General features: G+C 37.2%; 1 protein-coding gene across 1 annotated transcript in view; it reads right to left on the reverse strand.

Annotated features, from left to right (window-relative positions):
• The window catches only part of NAA15 (N-alpha-acetyltransferase 15, NatA auxiliary subunit), a 92,331-nt gene that overhangs the window by 28,037 nt on the left and 41,770 nt on the right, over positions 1–22,524 (reverse strand). Inside the window, 11 exon segments of the mRNA XM_017863172.1 lie at positions 1,267–1,480; positions 2,950–3,078; positions 3,611–3,763; positions 5,942–6,111; positions 9,151–9,223; positions 11,501–11,607; positions 11,826–11,921; positions 13,544–13,663; positions 18,196–18,349; positions 19,552–19,686; positions 21,415–21,572. Coding sequence (XP_017718661.1) covers positions 1,267–1,480; positions 2,950–3,078; positions 3,611–3,763; positions 5,942–6,111; positions 9,151–9,223; positions 11,501–11,607; positions 11,826–11,921; positions 13,544–13,663; positions 18,196–18,349; positions 19,552–19,686; positions 21,415–21,572 — 1,509 coding nt within the window.

The following is a 22,524-nucleotide window of genomic DNA, read 5'->3' on the forward strand; positions in this document are numbered from 1 at the left end:
ATTTGAAGAAGAGAAGGAAGGAGGCAGAAGAATAAAAAGAAAGAAAAACAAAAGAAGCCAGAGGGTCATTGCTCTCAACTTCAACTGTAAATTGTCCAGCAGATTCTTCTTACTGACGTTTTAAGTTGAAGCAACACCAACAGGTAGAAAGAGATTCAAGTGATATCTGTACAAAGGCCTCAGTATGTGACCTTAGAAATTTCTGAACTGTCCGTAGGCAACAAGAAGTAAAAATTAATGACAAATTAGCAAAATAATTCAAAAGCTCTTTAGCAGGAGGAAGGATGCAGAAATTAGCCAATCATATCCTCAAAAAAGGAATAAGCTCAGAAGAAAAAAAAAATCTAGCACAGTTTTATACAACATTTTGCCATGAGTAAGTCACAAAATTTATATTTTTCTACATATGAGATCACTCATTCTCAGGTTCTTCCCCAAATAACTGTCTAAGGAAGACTTCTCCCTAGTCATTCTGATACCCTGCTATAAAAATCGTACATTAAAAATGGGTCAAATGATAAGTCACTGTGCAATTTTCCTAGCTTTATCCCAAGCTGGTTTTTAATGTTCAAGCAATATTCATTTTTAGTAAGTTAATTATAAATTACTATTAAAAAAGGAATAGGCCGGGAACAGTGGCTCATGCCTGTAATCCCAGCACTTTAAGAGGCCAATCCCAGCACTCTGGGAGGCCGAGGTGGGCGGATCACTTGAGGTCAGGAGCTCAAGACCAGCCTGGACAACATGGTGAAACCCTGTCTCCACTAAAAACACAAACTTAGCCAGGCGTGGTGGTGGGCACCTGTAATCCCAGCTACTCGGGAGACTGAGGCAGGAGAATCGTTTGAATGCGCGAGGTTGCAGTGAGCCGAGATCATGCACTGCACTCCAGCATGGGAAACAGAGCGAGACTCCATCTCAAAAAAATAACTAGTAATACTAATAGCCAACACTAATGTAGAATTATAATACTAATTATACAATTAGCAATCTAGTACCTGTAAAATAGTTAGCAATTTATAATTTTGGGTAAACCAGATATTAAATGTAAAACTCATGATACGCAAACTTCTTAAATGCTAATGAATAACTGCAAATTAAATTCTTGTTTAACTTTGGAAGCATAAAAGTAAACACTTTTCTTTTGTTGCTTAGAGAACCTTGTATAGTATCTTCCCACGGGGTGCTCAAGAAAAATATGTATTACTGAAAAACATAAATACACATAGACACACCAGAGCACAAGAAGAACTCTGAATATTATACCTGTATCAGCTTCGTGTTCTTTATTCTCATCTGTAAGGGGGTTGTCATGAAGCTTCAAATAGATTTCTATAGCAATTCTTGCTGCCTTGAAGTAAAATGGATGCTGTCGAAGTACATCTTCTAGTTTTAATAAGTCCACATATGATCTAAGGGTAATCTTCCTCATACAGTATGTATGAAAGTCAAACTGGTCATCAGTGATTTCTATAAAATGCTAACAAAATTATCTTTTTATTATTATACCGAAGTACAGCAATGGCTAAGAAAACTATAAAATCAAAGGCTTGGAATACTTGTTACTTTGGCATGAAAAAACTAGTAAAATTAAAAAAAACAACAACAAAAACCATTACAATTATTCAACAGGAATATTTTGCATTTCAAATAAGCAAATACAGTTAGCCATTGTCTAGCACAGGATATGGCATATTGAAGGCACTGAATCATTTGTTGAAAAAGGAAGCTTTAAAACTATATTTATTCATTATCCCTTCCTTAATTATACTTAAAGCTGTTGTGACAACATCAAACATAATTTATTAACATACATAGTAGTGCAAGAAAGTAGATTCACATGTTAAACATTGAGTTTTTATATTCAGAATAATTTGCAAAGGATTATAATATGTATTTGGTAATTTTTTTTGAGGATACAAATCTGAATCCTATGCAATGTGATGCTGGTATGTGGAAAAAAATCAATTAGCAAGTAAGTCAAGCAATCAGGAACTTGATGCATTTCAACTAAGCTTTGGTATTCTATACTTGATAATATTACAAATGTGAAATTAGTTATATAAACTATGTTTATCTTTGTAAAACACAAAAAAGAAAAACCAACCACTAGTCATGGAAATGAGTCAAAAGTGAAGAGGATTAAGAAAACAATTTTATCAAAAAGCATGAAATTACATATGCTATAGAAGAAATACTGTGAAAAGTCTTCAACATTTATATCTTACCAAGGGTATATGGCATCATCAATAAACTCTACAATAAACAGGGTCCTAGGAGCAATTTAATCAGCTGTGGCTGGGCGCGGTGGCTCAAGCCTGTAATCCCAGCACTTTGGGAGGCCGAGACGGGCGGATCACGAGGTCAGGAAATCGAGACCATCCTGGCTAACACGGTGAAACCTCGTCTCTACTAAAAAATACAAAAAACTAGCCGGGCGAGGTGGCGGGGGCGCCTGTAGTCCCAGCTGCTCGGGAGGCTGTGGCAGGAGAATGGCGTTAAACCCGGGGGGCCGGAGCTTGGCAGTTGAGCCTGAGATCCGGCACTGCACTCCCAGCCTGGGCGACAGAGCGAGACCCGTCTCAAAAAAAAAAAAAAAAAAAAAAATCAGCTGTGGTATGTAGTACTAAAGCGGCAGCAGCAAATTTGAAAGGTTCAAAAATCCAATAAAAAACATGCCAAAGATAACAAAATTTCCATCCAAAATCTTTTAAAAAAAGTTTTTTCTTTTAAAAAAAAAAAAAAAAGAATTCTTACCAGAAAGATAATAGGAGACCCTGGCTGAAAAAGTAGTCTATATTTCCATTATGAAAACTGAAAAAAGTGAATACTGATTTTAAAAAGCACCTACTATGAATTATAAAGAGGTAGAAGAGAAAAAAACTATGAAATTTGTCCAAAACCATCAACAGAATAAAACGAGAAAACGTTTATGTAGAAGGTACTTACTCTCTCAATCTCATGACATTTCTTAAGTGCTTCACCAAATTTATTCATTGCTTTATAAGCCTGGGCACATTCTGTTTGGAACCACATGCACTGCATTTCATTCAAATTCTCTACCGCTGATGTTCCTTCCTATACAAAAATCAAATATTTTCAAGATCATTTTTTATCAAAGACATCATTCTACCACAGAATTTTAAAAAACAAAGATGTTCAGCTGATTTGGACTCTCAAAAAAAAATTTTAAAACATTCTTAAAGAATAGTTAACATGGGAAAGCAACTAATAAGCACTAAAATAATTTGTAGTTTCATGAGTAATTAAACAAAAGTCTACATAACTGAGGGTAGGGATTAGTACAAGAAAAAGAACACCACCACATAGCAGGTATTCAATAAATATTAGTTCCCTTGACCCCTAAAAAATTCATCTGAACATACATCAATATAAACCAGTTTAAAAGTCCACTGTACAGCCGTCTAAAAGGAAAATCCTCTGTACCAATGTCAACTCCAGTGTCTTCTGATACAGCGATTGAATTAAAATCCTGGCTATTTTGGTGTCGAAAATATTAAAGAAAAACTTTGAAAAATAAGCATGGTACACAAGTATGAACTGGCTCGTGTCTTCTTTATTCATAATTAAGAACACTAGCTATACAAACCCTTGTAAACTTTGAGCACATTTCTTCAGCTTCTTTAATTAGGTTCGCTTTTAGCATGTATTTTGCACATTTGGAGTTGATAAATCTGTCTGCTGTGTCTAAGGCCTGGGCCTCATCCATCCACCTTGCAGCTTCTTTAATATTTCCAGCGTGCTTACAAGGTACAAAAGCAAAATAAACCAGTTAGTATGCTAAGTTTACTGTGCAGGTAATTCATTATCTGCTGATAATTTAAAAACAAATGAAAGTAAAGGCATTTTTGTGACTCTCAGATGTTAATCAATATAAAATAATGCATTCTTCTATAATATAAGTTCTGATTCCTTTTTCCAGCCTTCTAGAATTTAAGCTGACAGTTAAGACTTATTTTAATAGTTTTGTCTACTGCTAATATCGCCATTGCCTAAAACTGCCTGGCACATAGTAAAAATACTCAAAAATAATTGTTAAAGAATAAATAAGGCTGGCAGCTGTAGCTTGCTCCTATAATCCCAGCACTTTGGGAGGTCGAGGCGGGTGGATCACCTGAGATAAGGAATTCGAGTCCAGCCTGGCCAACATGGTAAAACCCCATCTCTACTAAAAATACAAAAGTAAACCAAGGGTGGTGGCGCATGCCTATAATCCCAGCTACTTGGAAGGCTGAGGCAGGAGAATCACTTAAACCCAGGGGGTGCAGTTTGCAGTGAGCCGAGATTGTGCCACTGCACTCTAGCCTGGGGGACAGTGAGACTCCATCTCAGTAAAAAAGAATAAATAATAATAGAAATCTTTTTGTTGTTGTTGTTGAGATGGGAGTCTCACTCTGTCACCCAGACTGGAGTGCAGTGGTGCAATCTTGGCTCACTGCAACCTCTGTCTCCGGATTCAAGCAATTCTCCTGCCTCGGCCTACCAAATAGCTGGGATTACAGGCATGTGCCACCATGCCCAGCTAATTTTTGTATTTTTAGTAGAGACGCAGTTTCACCATATTTGGCCAAGCTAGTCTTGAACTCCTGACCTTGTGATCCACCCACTTTGGCCTCCAAAAGTGCTGGGATTACAGGCCTGAGCCATAGCTCCCAGCCAATAATACAAATCTTTAAGTCAAAACATAATTAAATGTGAAAGTCATAAAAGGCATGGCCAAATCTCTACGCTAAAGGGACCATGGAAACATTACTGATTAGGACCATTAGTAGACATTCCCCAATGTTTCTCATTCTAAGTTACCTAACTAGTCCATCTGGCAAAGCCTCAAAACTAATGAGCCATAATCTAGTTTTAAAAAGTGCTTCTTGGCACATGTATACCTATGTAACAAACCTGCATGTTGTGCACATGTACCCTAGAACTTAAAGTATAATTTTAAAAAAATCTAAAAATAAAAAAATTAGTAATAATAAACGAATAAATAAATAAAAAATAAAAAGTGCTTCTTTAGCCAGATGCGGGGGCTCATGCCTATAATCTCAGCACTTTGGGAGGCCAAAACAGGTGGCTCACTTTAGGCCAGGAGTTCAACACCAGCCTAGCCAACATGGCAAAACTCCGTCTCTACAAATAACACAAAAATTAGCTGGGCATGGTGGTGCATGCCTATAATCCCAGCTACCACTCCGGAGGCTGAGGCATGAGAATCACTTCAACCTGGGAGGCAGACATTGCAGGGAGCTGAGATTGCGCTACTGCACTCCAGCCTGGGTGACACAGCAAGACTCTCTCTNAAAAAAACTTCTAAGTATTATTTAATTTCATTATTTTCTTGCTAAATAAATTACTGGTTTATTGTCAGTCCCTCAAGAGCTTTCATTACTAAATTTTATTTTCAATAAGACAGAGAAAAGCCAACATTACTTTAAGATGGTGCTAAAATAGATGACTAAAAATTCTCAAGCAAGGCCCAGGAGTTGAGAAGTCAAAAGAGATAACTTATAGAATTCACAATAGAATCTTTACAGTTTCACCTCATTAACATTGCCAGATACTGATGTTACCATACTCAAATGTTAATAGAAATACACATTTCACAGCAAACAAAATTTCTTTTGGATTACCTATACACTCTTACTCTCCAAATCCAAGAGAATTACCAGATACATGTGAATACATATACATTAATGTATGTACGTAAGTATGCGTGTACATACGGATATAGATAAATGACCAAATTAGCACGACCATGACAAGTCTCAAAGTAATTGGACTGAGAAACGTACTAAACTTGTTATTTCATGTTTTTTGAGTTATCAAATGTCACTTTTCCTACATTTAGAATGTATAAAATATAGAGAAAAAATTCATGACAAGTCCCATTACCTCATAAGAAAACAGAACAAAAGATTTTTACCTTATAGATTTTAGCTTTCACGAGAAACAGTTCTATTAATGTAGGTGTACTTTCAATAGCAGTATTTATGTACTCCAGAGCAATAGACGGCTGACCAATTTTGTCATAATGTTGTGCCAAGTAGTACTGGACCCAAAGTAATGTGGTTGGTGGTTCCTCCTTTCCATCATCTTAGGAGAAGAGGGAGAGAGGGAGAAGAAACCAAGGTGAGGCATTACATATATTAAGAGCACCCCCCAAAATGGTCCCTATGTTTATTAATAAGGGAGGTACTATGAAAGGAGTTTATTTATGTATCTAGCTATAAAACTCCCCCTAAGTTTATAAGATCTTTGGAAAGGTCTGTATTTTCTTTTCTGTATCCTTACAACCCCTAGCACAATCCCTTGCATATAACAACTTCAGGGAACAAACATGGGAGATAAATAAGGTCTAACTACCTAGAAAGAAAACTGAAACAGGTAGAGGGGAGACAAGCTGTACTAGAACTACGAGAGCATACTGATCAGGATGTTATTTACAAAGGGGGAAAAATTAAAAATGTTCTCCATTCATATGAAGTTAAAAAAAAAAAAAAAGCCCTGGCTGCTTAATTGAGTTTCTAGCTAATGCACCAAACTGTATATAAATATACTTGTAATGTGGTTATTTTGAATTTGGTGATTATATTCTTAATATATTTTAATATGCTAAATACGCAAAGATGCATAATTTAAGTCAAATAAAAACTATACCCCAAAATGGGATGACAAGCAAAAAAATTTTATATTTTAGTTCATGATTTAATTTTAATATACTCACAAGAAAATGTGTAAGTTAAATATACAAACCACACATTAAAAAATTCTTTTTAAGTACAAATTGCTAAAATCTGAGAACAGATACGTGTTTTCAAAGAAAGCAATAGATTGCTTTTTTTTTTTATTTTCCTAGTGAAAGCAGGATGGCTCAGTGGACAAATAATAGGAGTGGAACTCACCAACTCCTCATCTGATAGATCTGCAACAAAAGTGCTGCATATTCTTGGGCATGTCATTGAACCTCTTCCACATTTGTAAAATATGTAGGAAAATGCTGATAATCAAAGGAACATTATGATGATTAACCAATGAAATCATAGAAAAAAGTACTATTAAATTAATCTGAGACCCAGAAACAATGACCAACCCAATAGCAATATGCACCCAGGGTCCCATTCTGGGCTTTCCCACTACAGGAACCAGAACTCCTAGGAAAAACAATTGATTCCAGATCTGCAGTGGCAGCGATAAACTGGAATATCTTGTCTTATTAACACCCAAGAAGTTATCAACTACTACTATGGTATGTAAAGAATAGGACCATTTGAGATTTGTAATGTGGTTATTTAGAATTTGGTAATTATATTCTTAACATATTTTAATATCATGCTGAATATGCAACATTCAAATATGCTTAAATCCATGAATTCATAATACTTTTAAAAAATGTATTTGCTGTCTTTGAAGGATGCTATTGAACCAACAATTCATATTTTGAAAACTGGTAAAGAAATTTTAAAAAGCAGAGAGTGGGGAGAAAAAACCCATTTATCATGCTTTTCCTATGCAAACTGAAACATTGTGTAAACAGATAATAGAGGAAGAAAATTTTCTCTTTTACAATAATAAAAAATTATAGAGTATCACCAGTTGGTAATTCTTAACAGCTGCTAACATATAAAACAAACACTGTATGCCTACTAATACGAGGAATGGAATTTATTTTATTTTATTTTTTAAAATTTTAATTAGCCACTGTGCTACTGGCTGTCATACTAGCAACAATCTTCTACATCGAACTACCAGTTTATAGGAAATTCAGAGGGCAAGGAATAATGTGTTAAGCAACACATGGGGTACAATCAGCAAACTCTAGACTGGGAAAACTGAAAAAAAAATTTCTTCAACAAATAAATTGCAGGAAAATGGATAGGACAGAAACCTACAGATAAAAAGAGTTTAAGAGACACATCAACCAAATTCAAAGTACACATCTTATCTGGATCTTCATTCAAACAAACTTCAAAAACAGAAAGGCAAAAAAAAATGACATTTATAACATAACTGGAAATGTGAACATGGACTGAATAGTTATGATTAAGAAAGTATTAATTTTTGTCAGGCACAGTGGCTCATGCCTATAATCGCAGCACTTTGGGAGGCCAAAGCAGGTGGATCACTTGAGGTCAGGAGTTCGAGACCAGCCTGGCCTGGCCAATACGGTGAGACCCCGTCTCTACCAAAAATACAAAAGTTAGCCGGGCGTGGTGGCGGGCACCTGTCCCAACTACTCGGGAGGCTGAGGCAGAAGAATCACTTGCACCTGGGAGGCGGAGGTTGCAGTGAACTGAGATCGTGCCACTGTACAACAGAGCAAGACTCCATTTCAAAAAAAAAAAAAAAAATTATTGATTTTCAGGTATGAGAATGGTATTAGGTTACGTTTTAGGTTAAGTCCTTCTCTTTAGACATACTGAAATATCCATAGATAAAATGATGTGATGTTTGGAATCTGCTTCAGAATAATGTGAGAGTCGAGAAAAGTAGGAGAGGCTATAAATAAATTCAATTATGAATTAAAAATTATTGAAGCTGAGTGCTGGGTAAAGAGAGGATCATTATACTGTTGCATTTGGTTTTGTAGATGTTTTTAAATTTTTATATAACATTCTTTTCAATAAACTAATGTGAGGTGGGACACAGTGGCCCATGCCTATAATCTCAACACTTTAAGAGGCCAATGCAAGAAGATCACTTGAGCCCAGGAGTTTGAGACCAGCCTGGGCAACAAAGTGAGACCCTATGTCTACAAAGAATTTAAAACTTAGCCTGGCATGATGGTGCATGCCTGTGGTCCCAGCTACACAGAGGGCAGAGGCAGGAGGATCGCCTGAGCCCAGGAGGTCGAGGCTGCAGTGAGCTGTGTTCACACCACCGCACTCCAACCTGGGGAACAGAGCAAGATCGCGTCTCAAAAAAAACCCAAAACACAAAAAACAAAGATAATGTAATTCTCTTCTAACCAAATATCATCACACAATGTGCAAATTAATGGATGTCCCTCTTAAAGGGAAAAAAATTTAATGCACTATGCTTCCTGCCTAAGTAATAATACTGACCTTCTGATTAAGAATTTCACAATGTATTAAAATTTTAAGATGTTTTAAAACATAAAACTTGAGGACTTACCATTGGGGTTAAATAACCGGCAGCTTTTTAGAGAAGTTTCATAACCTACTACTAACTCTTCTATGATTGCCACCTAGAGTACAAACACACAAACACACTTTAATAGAAAAAATACACAGTTACTATTCTTATGCAAAATGTGTTATTTTCTACTAAAACACTAAATAAACACTCCAACACACACACCCTCCTTTATTAAATATCTTAACCTCTAGATATAAATTTTAAAATACATCATACTTTTGTACAGGTGTGCATTAAGATGTAATTTTATAAAAGCTTATTGGTTACTCCTTTTCAGCTGAACCAGAAATCAGAAAAAGAGTTGGACAAAGACAGGCAATATTGTGGATGATCTATATCTTGATTCTTACACCCACAATAAACATTTGCACTTAAAAATCAAATGCTCTGTGAAAAGAGAAATTGTCTAAGTAGATGACAGTAATCAACTTTTAATTTCACAATCCAAGGTAAAACATTAGCAAAACTCAAAAAATACTTTGAGAGTCTGTGAGGTCCAGGAGAATGAGTGGCCATCCACAGTTAAGTTGAATGACCTCAACTTAACTGACTCAACAGACTAATAACACCTCTCCCCAAAACCTCAGTAAATTGTGAGGACTACTCACAATTGCAGCTAGGTTATTCTGGTGCACTCATGTTCCCTACCACAAGTTGAGCTACATGCCTACTAAAACTGTTTTGTTTTCTCAAACCTCCTTGCATCAGTTGCATTTATTATCCTAATGGCAGAATTCAGTATTCTATAAACTTAAGATATGAGAATGAAAACGACTGTTCCCTAAGTTGAATACCAAGGAAAGACTAAAAGATAAGTTAGGTATTTTAACCAGTTTAGATCTAAATAAAATATCTTAAGTAGAAGAAAATCATAAAAATATAGGATTCTATACATAAGACCACTTCATAAGCATCAAAGTCTGACTCTTTCAAAACTGGAAACAAAAGATCCTACTTGGCCACGCATAGTGGCTCACATCTGTAATCCCAACACTTTGGGAGGCCGAGATGGGTGGATCGCCTGAGGTCAGGAGTTCAGCCTGGCCAACATGGTCAAACCCCATCTCTACTAAAAATACAAAAATTAGCCTGGTATGGTGGCATGTGCCTGTAATCCCAGCTACTCGGGAGGTTGAGGCAGGATAATTGCCTGAGAACCCGGGAGGCCGGAGGGTTGGCAGTGAGCCGAGATGCAGCGCCATTGCACCTCGCAGGCCTGGGCTAGCAAGAGCAAAAACCCAATCTCAAAAAAAAAAAAAAAAAAAAAAAAAAAAAAAAAAAAAAAAAAACAAGATATTTTATGGAATGTATTTATGCAAGAAAAAAAAAAGTGAAAGAGCAATAAAAAAGGCCCATACATTGAGTCTCCAACAAAAGACTGGCAAATAAATGCACATTATGTAATTCTGGTTAAAGTGTTTCTTATGTCTCATTTGTTCCATCTTTGACTCTTCAATGTAACTGATTTTTTAGAATCCAACCAATGTGTATTGATGACACTGTACTTATAAGCAAAATAGTCTAAATTAAGATTAAAATACCCTTGGCCGGGCACGGTGGCTCACGCTCGAAATCCCAGCACTTTGGGAGGCCGAGGTGGGCGGATCATTTGAGGTCAGGAGCTGGCCAACATGGTGAAACCCTGTCTCCATTAAAAATACAAAAATTAGCCAGGCATGGTAGTACACGCCTGTGATCCCAGCTAGTTGGGAGGCTGAGGCACAAGAATTGCTTGAATCCAGGAGGCAGAGGTTGCAGTGGGCTGAGGTCACGCCACTGCACTCCAGATTGGGTGACAGAGCAAGACTCAGTCTCTAAACAGAAAAAAGTTAAAATAACCTCTAAATAAGCATTCTGAATATTATTAACATGTAGCTGAAAGAGTAAGCTGACTTATTAGAACATCAAAAAAACTCTTCTGAACAGAACTTTTTGTCTATCAAATTTAAGATGGAGAAAGATGACTAAGCTAAAACTTAAAAAAAAACAAAAAACAAAACTCTGGCTTCTGACTATGAACAGGATTAAAGAAAATGGTGAAGAAATCATTACCTTATCAACTTTTCATAACCTACAGTGACTCATTAAAAGTTTATAGCAGAAAGGAAACAAAACAAATAAGGAGTAAGTCACTGGGCTAAAGAAAAAAAAAAAAAGAGGATGAAATGAAAAAAAGAAGAATCAGAAGCATTTAAATTGCAAAGTGGGAAGACTGACACGAGATTCACAAAACATGTACTACTATGCACAGATAATCAAGAATCAGTAATTCCAAATACCGAGCAAAGAAATGGTAGCCAAAAGAAAATATCATATTACACTTTACCTTTTCTTTATCTTTGTATAATGATCTTAAAGTATTGAAGACTGGTGGGCAACCCTTGCTGAAATTCATCCTTAGGAACTTATCCAAACATTCTTTAAACTTCTCACCTTGGAAGAGAAAAATCCTTTTGGCTTATATTTATCAAATAATTACTTACGTTTACCAAAGTATTTACTTACATTTACCAACTTACATTTAGTAGAGTCGTTAGACAACTCTAACAATGTATAGCTTAAACTTAATATGCATACTCATACTTAAAACCAAGAAAAGAAACTTTAAATCATAAAAGCATTTTTATTCCTTTGAAATTATTCTCACTTACCAGATAAAAAGTTTAATGGCAGCCTTCTTGGCACCAATCCCCTGGGATATTTAGTCCAGGCCTCCTCGTAAATTTTCAGCCGTTCTAACATATTAGCTGCAGACAAAGAAAAATTCTTTGTTATATGTAATTATAAACTGCATTTTTTTTTTGGAAAATTACGAACTTCTCAAAATATATTAAAATTCTAATATTTAAAAGAAAATTGGAATTATTCGTAACCTTACACCTACTATTTCAACAATTTAGACTATTTCTTTTCAATTTTTTTTATCTTAAGTACATAATTATCTTTATCCTGTTCTGCTTTAGGTAGGCTTTTAAAACCTGAGAACTTCCTTAGTTCTGAAAAAGCCTCGGTTATGATGTTTCCCTATTTTGCTGCTTCTCCTACCATTCTCCTTAGCTTTTCCCCTCTAACTCCTCTCCTCTGATTTTGGTCGTGGTTTCTCTTCCATTCTATTAAAATTTTTATTTCAGTAAGTAGGTTTTTCATTTCAGATTCCTAATTGGTACTACTCCTAACTATTCATGTTTCATGGCAGCAATTACCTCTATCTTAGATTCCTCCATCATCTCTACTCTTCCTTTTGCAGACAGTGATTACCATTCCTTGCTGGTGTTCCTAAAACAATCTGAGAATCTTTGTTACAAAGTAATCTGCAACAAGAGGTTTCTCTTGTATATTTCAATGGCTCACAACCAGCCTTGAAGGAAACAAATCAGATCACCTCTGCTGAGGATCCTGCCTATTTGTTTCTGGGCCTGTTCCCAAAAGTGGATCCCATTTATGGGACAGAGTGACTGGGGGAGCACAGAGAGTCTGAATCCAAGTTTGATGACAGAAATTTAACCCCTCTTCCCACAAAGGAACAGTGATGCTCATTCAGCCTGGCTACATTTACGTGACCCTGGCAAGTCACTTTGATGCAGCCACAGCTTACCACAGAGCTTATTCTTGCTTTTAAGAATATATCTCCATTTCTGTCCGTGGAAATTTTCTTTTATTTAAGAGAGAGAGTCTCACACCATGTTGCCCATACTGAGCTCAAACTCCTGGGCTCAAGCAATCCTCCCTCCTCGGCCTCCCAAAGTGCTGTGATCATTAAGTGTGAGCCCCTACACTTGGCCTCCTTTCATGTTTTTGATGCTACTATGCATTTGTGAATTTTTTTCTAAAGTTGCTACTAAATTATTTTCTCAACCATTCTATAAATCTGTAGAAGAGAGGTTTCAGAACATGCTCAATCTGTCATATGAAATAGAAGTTTGCAAGTGTACTTTTGTATTCAGACTTTTTTTTTTTTTTTTTTTTGAGACACAGTCTCGCTCTGTTGCCCAGGCTGGAATGCAGTGGCACTATGTTGGCTCACTGCAACCTCCGCCTCCTGGGTTCAAGCAGTTCTCGTGCCTCAGCCTCCCAAGTAGCTGAGACTACAGGCACATGTCACCACGCCAGACTAATTTTTTGTATTTTAGTAGAGATGGGGTTTCACCATATTGTCCAGGCTGGTATCGAACTCCTGAGCTCAGGCAATCCATCCACCTCGGCCTCCCAAAGTGCTGGGATTACAGGCAGGAGCCACTGCGCCTGGCCTGTATTCAGATTTTGAACCGATTCTTAACCACTATTATTCTAGTTGTACTTTTCAATGAGTAAATAAAATATATATTAACAAAAGAAACAATAAAACTTAGTAAGTTTTAAACAATACTACCTGGCTTAAGTGCTTTTTCCAAGCCTTTGTAATAGGCCCAGTTTTCAGGATTTCTCTCTTGCAATCCTCTGTAAACATCTGCAGCATCTTCCAAACGACACAGTTGCAACAGAAGTTCCCCTGATTAAAAATAGAAAAAAAATTAAATATCTGAGAAAACCTTCTAATTATAATTTTAACTTTTCCTCACATGTTCTCTTAAAATCTTATTATAAATCAATGCTGCTAAGTAGATGGACCCGGTATCCTCCTGAGTTCCCAGTTCCCTTAAGATCATTTACCAAGTTATTTTATCGTCTCCTTCCTTTATTGAAGTTCACATTATTTAGAAATGCCATCCTCTTCACATCCTCAATTTATTCAGAAAATCTGTCCAACACCAGGCCAGTTTCTCACATTCACTGAACACACTGTCACCAAGCCATCTTCTACTGCTCAATTATTCCTGATATCATATGGAACAACTTCAGCATCCAAATTAATGACTCAATCCAATATCCTAACTTTATGATCCCTTAATCAGCTACAAAACAATTTTGCCGTAGCAGCCCTTAATCTGGTCACATTCAAAACCACCTAGACTTTACCTTTTAATGTCTTCCAAGAAGCAAATAAGCACCCTATTTTAAGCTTAACTGCATTTCTTTCTTTTTGTCTCACTAATCCTACCATTCAACTTCAGAGAAAAAACTATCAGCCTAACAGCAACTTGCCGACTTACTGTTTGCCTTCCCTGGGCTGCATGACCCATCACATCCCTGAATGATATTAGCAGCCCCAATTATCAAAAATCAATCTTAAAACTTAGGCTCTTTTGTTTACTAATTTTAAAGCCCAGATCATCCCAACTGTTTACTTGCTCCACACGTTCTCATGGAAGGAAACAAACCAGATGAACAGAGACAGTGTTTTCACTATTATATATGAGCTCCAAAGCCATATAAGCTTCAAATAGTCAGGATTCCTTTTCTCTATCCTTAATGTGCTTCCTTTCATCCAAGGTATTATTTTTAAGCCACTATTTCACCCTTGCATCCTTCACTCTCTGTTGCATCTTTCGCTCTCATTTGATAATAAAAATGAACACTTACTGAGTACTTACCATGTGCCCATGACTTTTTTTTCTTTGTGACACAGTCTCGCTCTGTCACCCTAGCTGGAGTGCAGTGGTGCGATCGATCATGGCTCACTGCAGCCTTGGCCTCCTAAAGCGATCCTACCACCTCAGCCTCCCTAGTAGCTGGAACTACAGGAATGTACCACCATGGCTGGCTAATTTTTGTATGTTTTGTAGAGATGGTTTTTCGCCATGTTGTCCAGGCTGGTCTTGAGCTCCTAGACTCAAGTGATCCACCCACCTTGGCCTCCCAAAGTGCTGGGATTATAGTTGTGAGTCACCATGCCCGGCCACCAGCGACTTTTAAACGTTTCACGTGCATTAACTAATTCAATTCTCAGAACTCTGTGAGATAGATTACTATTACTTTCATCACTTTAAAACTGAGAGGACTTAAGTAAACTTCCTAAGAGTCTTGCAGATAGTGATGGAGTTAGGATTTGAATCCAAGCAATTTATCTGAAAGAGCAGATATTCATTCATTCTTTCTTTTTGAAGACAGGATCTCATTCTGTCACCCAGACTGGAGTGCAGTGGTGCAATCCTGGCTCACTGCAGCCTCAACCACTTGGGCATAAGCAATCCTTCCACCTACCGCAGCCTCCTGAATAGCTGGGACTACAGATGTATGCCAACACATCCAGCTAATTTTTTATTTTTATTTTTTGTAGAGATGAGGCTTCCTTATGTTGCCCAGGCTGGTCTCGAACTCCTGGGCTCAAGTGATCCTCTGGTCTCAGTCTCCCAAAGTGCTGGGATTACAGACATAAGCCACCACGCCTTACAAGCCCATATGCTTAGTATCTGTACCAGTGGTTCTCAACCAGGGGCAGTTTTACCAACATTTAGCAATGTCTGAAGACATTTTGTTTGTCTCAGTAAGGGTGTTGAGTACTACTGGCATCTAACGGGTATAACCTAGGAGCGCTACTAAACATCCTACAATGCACAGAAGAGATCTTTACCCTCAACAACTCAGGCCCAAAATGTCAACAGTGCCAAGGTTAACAAAGCCTGCACTATACTAACCAAAAGTCAACTTCATCAAAAACACTAAAAATAACCTGCAGCTGAGTACGATGGCTTGCCCCTGCAGTAGGAGGCTGGGGATGGGGTTTGGGGGGAGGACCATTTGAGCCTTGTTCAAGTCCAGCCTGGGCAACACAGTGAGACCTCACCTCTAAAATAAAAAATAAAAATAACCTGCACCTTTACTCCCCTCTACACTACACCCATCCTCTTTTCCTTCCCTCTGTCTTCTACCTTTTCTGAGCAGGAGGAACTGGTGGTGTAAAAATAAACAATAAAAAATTTTGCCTTGGCTGGGCGTGGTGGCTCACACCTGTAATCCCAGCACTTTGGGAGGCTGAGGTGGGCAGATCATCTGAGGTTAGAAGTTCAAGACCAGCCTGACCAATATGGAGAAACCCTGTCTCTACTGAAAATACAAAATTAGCCAGGCATGGGGGCGCATGCCTATAATCCCAGCGACTTGGGAGGCTGAGGCATGAGAATCGCTTGAACCCGGGAGGCGGAGGTTGAGATGAGCCGAGATAGTGCCATTGCACTCCAGCCTGGGAAACAAGAGTGAAAGTCCATCTCAAAAAAAACAAATTTTTTTTTTTGCCTAACTGTGCCCATTCATCCACTCTAAGAAGTTCCTGAGTCATCTTGACCATCTTATCTTCTCCCCAACTATCCCTACCAACAACACTACCTTGAATTTCTAAAGATTGCTAGAATTTCCAAAGACTGATTCTACCCTCACTTCCCTTCTATTCTCTTTATATACCCTGTCCTATTACCTAACTCAAAGTAGGTATTCAATACATATTTTGTGGAATGAGCTGATAGCCTTATTTCTCATGTCATATAGAAAATGGAAGCAATTAGAAGGAACTCCAAAATACCCATTACATCTACACATTTACTTGCCTGCCACTTATACTCCACCACCACTTGTTGATGTGGATGAACTATTCATGTTCTTACCTAAGATTAATCCTTCACATGACATCAATCTACCACATGACATCCTCTCTACCGTATCAAATATTCTATCTCTATTGGATCACTCCCCAGTCAGCACAAATACACACTATAAAAAAAACAAAAACAAACAAACAAAAACTTCTTTTGAGCCTGTATCCCATTTCATCTACCAGCACCCCCATTTGTTTCCTTTACAGCAAAACTCCTCAACTGAGTCACGTATGCTTCCTATCTTCAGTTCCTCTACTCTCAATCTCTTTTAAATAGACTTGATGTTTGGGCTTTTACCATCCTTCTTCTAGAGGCTCAGAAAGTGCTTTTGTTAAGGTCACCAATGACTTCTAAATTGCTAAAAATCCACTGGTCAGTTGTGAGTCCTTTATCTAATTTGACCTATCTGCCATTCTTCCTCATTAATACAATTATCAAAGGGATCAAATGAAACAATCTGTCATTTATTTCCATAAAGAAACTTGAGGCCCAAGCCTTGACCCTGGTCACAGAGCTACTTAGTGGCCAATGAGGCAAGTTTTTTCCAGACTTGTAATCTTTCCAGTAAGTCAGAAATTTCCTTCCTTTATGATTAACAGACTACTAAAGAATGACTACTTCAAATGAAAGAAGGTTGTCTTGGATCTGCAGTTCATAAGAGAGCTTCCTACAGAAGCCTTAGACTTCCAGTTGTTCTTGTCGGTAGCAATATCCTCCGACGAAAGTTCATCTGGCAAACAATGGCTATACCTATTATGCACATGGATGTATATTAAACTTTTCCAGTGTTCAACCTCAAGGTGAACCAAGGGAATTTGAAACCAGCAAACTTCAGTTCCCTAGACTAGCAAGGACAAAGCAGCATTTCAGAAGGTAATTTTTTTAAAAACTCACTTATCCTTTCATTACTTGTTATTCTTCTTTCATTTTCTATAATCACACCCTCAACTTCTAAAACTGTTAAGACTCGTTTTTCTCAGCCCTCTGCTGAGTGGAATCTACCCCTTCTATCACAATCTACACATTATGAACCCAAATCTCTGCTCTCCCTTTCTTCCAGAATTCATATTCTTTCTATGTCATCAAAGACATTCAGATTAACCATAAAGACTCTCAGAAATATCCTATATGTATTTTAGTAAAGACTGATTCATCAATATATATTATTAGCAATAAATCTGGCACATACTACATACACTGTAATTAACAAACTGTTTCTAAGAAATGTAATCCTCTGTCTTATAAAACTAATTGTCTCTTGTGTTTTGATTAAATTCCATAATATTTTTAATACAAAGATATTTTAAAGAATGTTATGAGTCATTTCATTCAACTATTTTTTATGGTTCACAATCAACTTTCTCCTCTATCTATAATATTGTTTAAATGTACATTTTCCCACATTACAAATTATTCAAAGTATATGAGTAAGAAATAGATTTTCTATCATCAAAAGCTGAATTATATGAAACTGTCAGCAGCAACTAGATTTTTCAGCCTTGCTCTTTGTCATATTTCAATATTAGAATAAATGACATTCTTTTAAAAATACCTTTGGTTTCTTCTACAGCAAGTTTATCACAAATCTGCTTTTCATAGGTACAAAGATGTTCCAAAGCTTCTCTATAGAGACCTGCTTCCCGAAGAACTTGATTCTGATATAAGAGTAGTTCACTATATTCATAATCCACCTTATCAGGGGATGTCTGCATATGGATATAAGGAATACTGACAGTAAGAATTTTATTTTCATATCAGAAAATTGTTCACAATACTCAAAAACATGTAAGAAGTCAAAGGATAATACCTGCTTGAAAAAAACTAATTTCAAAAATATTCTTAAGTATCTGTCTACAGAGCAACCAAGTAAATAATGACAATATTAGGATATAACAGGTTGAACAAAATAATAATCCACAAGTCCTTACATACAATAAATATGGGGAATAAGGGAAAGCTCTTACTCAGCAGTAGAATGCCAAATAATAAACCCACAAGGAATGACAAGAGTTAAGAGAATCACCATTTGCAACTATCATAGTAATGGTTGATTCACACAAGAATCATAATCAATGAATGCTAAAACTAGAGGGTGAAAGTTTGATGAGCAACAGGCTATTCAGTCTCAAACTGCATATTAAACACAAAGAGAGAAAAATAAGTTTACAGTTGCAAATACAACTTTCACCATGTAATCAAATGGAACAAACTGATGGCATGTGCCTCTTGATGTAATGAACTGAGAAGGACCCAACATCATTTATGTGGTTTCCTGCCAAAATTACAAAACTCTATCTAACAATGAGGAACCATCAGAAAAATCCAAACTGAGGGACATCCTTCTTCAGAAATGTCTACGTCATAATACACAAAGGAAGTTTTCAAAACTGTTTCAGATTAAAAGAGGCTGAAGAGAAATGATAACTAAATGTAAGGTATGATTCTTAATTGGATACTGCAATGAAATTAAATCGCTAGAAAGGCTATAACTAGGACAATTAGTAAATTTTGAATATGGGCTGGGGATAATAGTCTATCAATGTTAAATTTCCTAATTTTTATAATCTATCCATATAATACTATCTAGAGAACTGACAACTACTTTTAGAAAATACACACTAAAACATTTAGGGGTAAAGGAGCATGATGTCTTGCAATTACTCTCAAAAGTTTAAGGAAGAAAATTAAAATAGACAAATAGATACACAGATTTTTAAAGTAAATGCACCAAATATTAACAGTTAGTTTAGTATGAATGAACCCCTATGTAGAGTTCTTCATGCTATTCTTGCAACTTTTCTTTAAGTTTGAAACTACTTCAAAATTAAAAGTAAGCCAGAGAATGCACTTTCTTTTTTCAGTTATACTTAGAATCAGACTTAATAAAATGGCTTCTAGTTATTATTACCTGTTGTGTTTTCCTAAATTCTTCTAAAATCTTTGCTGCCATTTCATAATCTTCTAATAAATGGTAAGCAATAGCATAACCAATCCACGATGCTCTCTGTGCAGGTCGAAGCTGAAGTAATTGATATCTCGTTTCCTGGAAAATAATAAACACTTTTTCTTAGGTTTTCAGTAACAGCAAGTGCTCCTTTAATATTAGGCTGGGCGCAGTGGCTCACGCCTGTAATCCCAGCACTTTGGGAGGCTGAGGGCGGATCACGAGGTCAAGAGATCGAGACCGTCCTGGCCAACATGGTGAAACCCCGTCTCTATCAAAAATACAAAAATTAGCTGGGCATAGTGGTGCATGCCCATGGTCCCAGCTACTCGGGAGGCTGAAGCAGGAGAATCACTTGAACCCGGGAGGCAGAGGCTGCAGTGAGCCAAGATGCGCCACTGCACTCCAGCCTGGTGACAGAGCGAGAATCTGTCTCAAAAAAAAAAAGAAAAGGATCATATTAATTTATCCCACAACCCTAAGCATTTTACAACACAATGATGGGAACAATAATAGAAAATACTTCAAACGTCCATATTGTGTAGCTTTATGAAGGCAAAGAAATATTTGTTAAGATCATAATGAAGCCTCCAAGCTAATCTTAGAAATTTTTAAAACTTAAGACCAAACTTAAGACCCTTCTTTATTTCTTGATCTGCTTACTCCAAGAAAAGAGACAGGATGGAAAGAACAGCACAAAGGAAAATATTCAAAATTTTTTTAAAATTAAGTGTCCAACTACAGAGTTAAGATATATTTGGAGAAAAATTCAGCAGGTACTATCATATAAAAAAGAAAGAATAAGAAAGAGGAACTAAATAGATCTCACACTAATTTAAGGGTTAAAACTGAAGCTACAAAAATATATTAGACTCAGAGCAGGCAGAAAGAAGAAACAAAACATTTGCTTTTGCCAGGTGTGGTGGCTCATGCCCGTAATCCTAGCACTTTGGGAGACTGAGGCAGGGCGGACTGCCTGAGCTCAGGAGTTCGAGACCAGCCTGAGCAACATGGTGAAACCTCCTCTCTACTACAATATAAAAAATGAGCTGGGCATGGTGGCACATGGCTGTAGTCTCAGCTACTCAGGAGGCTGAGGCCTGAGAACCGCTTGAACCCAGGAGGTGGAAGCTGCAGTGAGCAGAGATCGTGCACTCCAGCCTGGGCAACAGAGTGAGACTCTAATGTTTCAAAAGAAAAAAAAAATTGGGGGGGCAAGTAAATGTTAAAGAGTTACACGTCAATACCAGACAAAAGCATTGTTTATTTGAGGAGTACTGATGTTAATTTTTTTTTTTTTTTTTGGACAAGAGTTTCGCTCTGTTACCCAGGCTGGAGTGCAGTGGCACGATCTCGGCTCACTGTAACCTCTGCCTCCTAGGTTCATGCCATTCTCCTGCCTCAGCCTCCCGAGTAGCTCAGACTACAGGTGACCACCACCATCCCCGGCTAATTTTTTGTATTTTTAGTAGAGACAGGGTTTCACCATGTTAGCCAGGATGGTCTCGATCTCCTGACCTCGTGATTCGCCCGCCTCAGCCTCCCAAAGTGCTGGGATTACAAGCGTGAGCCACCGCGCCCGGCCTGATGTTAATTTGTATCAAATTAAGTCAATCCTACACAGTAGGCCAAATCTGCCTCACCATAAAATAATGTATTTTTAAAGAGCTGATTATTCCAATCATAAACACAACCACTATGGTAGGAGGAAAAAAGTTCAATTAAGTTATCTTCAAAATGAAATAAAAAATTTCTGTATCAGAAAGTACTCAAAGTTGTACATATTTTCCCCTTAGAATTAAAAAACAAAAAGGCTATTTTACTTACCCTATAACCCTCAAGATCTCGCATCTGAATCTGTAGTAAGGAAAGGTCCCTTAAGATTTGAAGATTGTCTTTATCCCATTTTAGTGCATTTCTGTAACACTTAATGGCTTCATCATACTTCTTGTCTGACCTCTGAAGAAGGCCATAAACGTGCCAACCTAAAGAATTTAGTTAAGGATACAACCTACAAGTCAAAAATTACTATTCCAAATGACTTCCCAAGAAACTTGGAGAACTACAGCCATTTATAAAATTACAAGCTTAAAAGAGGGAGGGGAGGGAGAAGGGGAGATTGATTTCAAAGATATAAAGCAGTTTAATACAGTGGAAAAGAGCACAGCTTTTGGAGCCAGAGAAAATTAGGTCTAGCCTGCCTTATCAGCTCTGTAACCTTGGACAAATCAGTCTCATTAAGTTTCCTCATTACTAAAATGTAAACAGAAATAGTCTATGCAGCAAATCATACAACTGACAACTAAATAGGATAACATATACAAACTGCTCACTGGCTGGCACAAAGTCAATATATACATGTAAGCAGTTACTATATGATTAATAGTAAAAGGAAAAAGAAGGAATGGGTCTTCATGGAATATAATTATGTAAAGTCATGAAGATTTTATTTTCTTGAACCAAAAGATCCTTAGGACAACCCTTAGTGTAATATAAAGTTTCTAAAACTCAGCCACATATAAAATAAAAACATTCGTTCATTTAACCATAATTATTAAAACTTCTTTTCCTTTTTTTGAGACAGGTCTTGCTCTGTCACCCAGTCTGGAGGGTAGTGGTGTGGTCTTTGCTCACTGCAATCTCCACTCCCTGCGCTCAAGTGATCCTCCGACCTCAGCCTCCTGAGTAGCTGCGACTATAGGCGCACACCAGCATGCCAGATATTTTTTGTATTTTTGGTAGAGATGGGACCTCGCCATGTTGCCGAAGATAGTCTCAAACTCCTGAGCTCAAGCAATACCTGCCTTGGCCTCCCAAAGTGCTGGGATTACAGGCATGAGCCCCCGCAGCCAGCCTAAAACTTCTTAATAACTAAGATGTAGGTCATCAAAACAGCCTCCTATATTCAAAGATCTTTTTTTTTTTTTTTTTTTTTTT

The sequence above is a fragment of the Rhinopithecus bieti genome, unplaced genomic scaffold (assembly GCF_001698545.2).
Source record: "Rhinopithecus bieti isolate Rb0 unplaced genomic scaffold, ASM169854v2 scaffold_68516, whole genome shotgun sequence".
In the NCBI taxonomy this organism is placed as follows: Eukaryota; Metazoa; Chordata; class Mammalia; order Primates; family Cercopithecidae; genus Rhinopithecus; species Rhinopithecus bieti.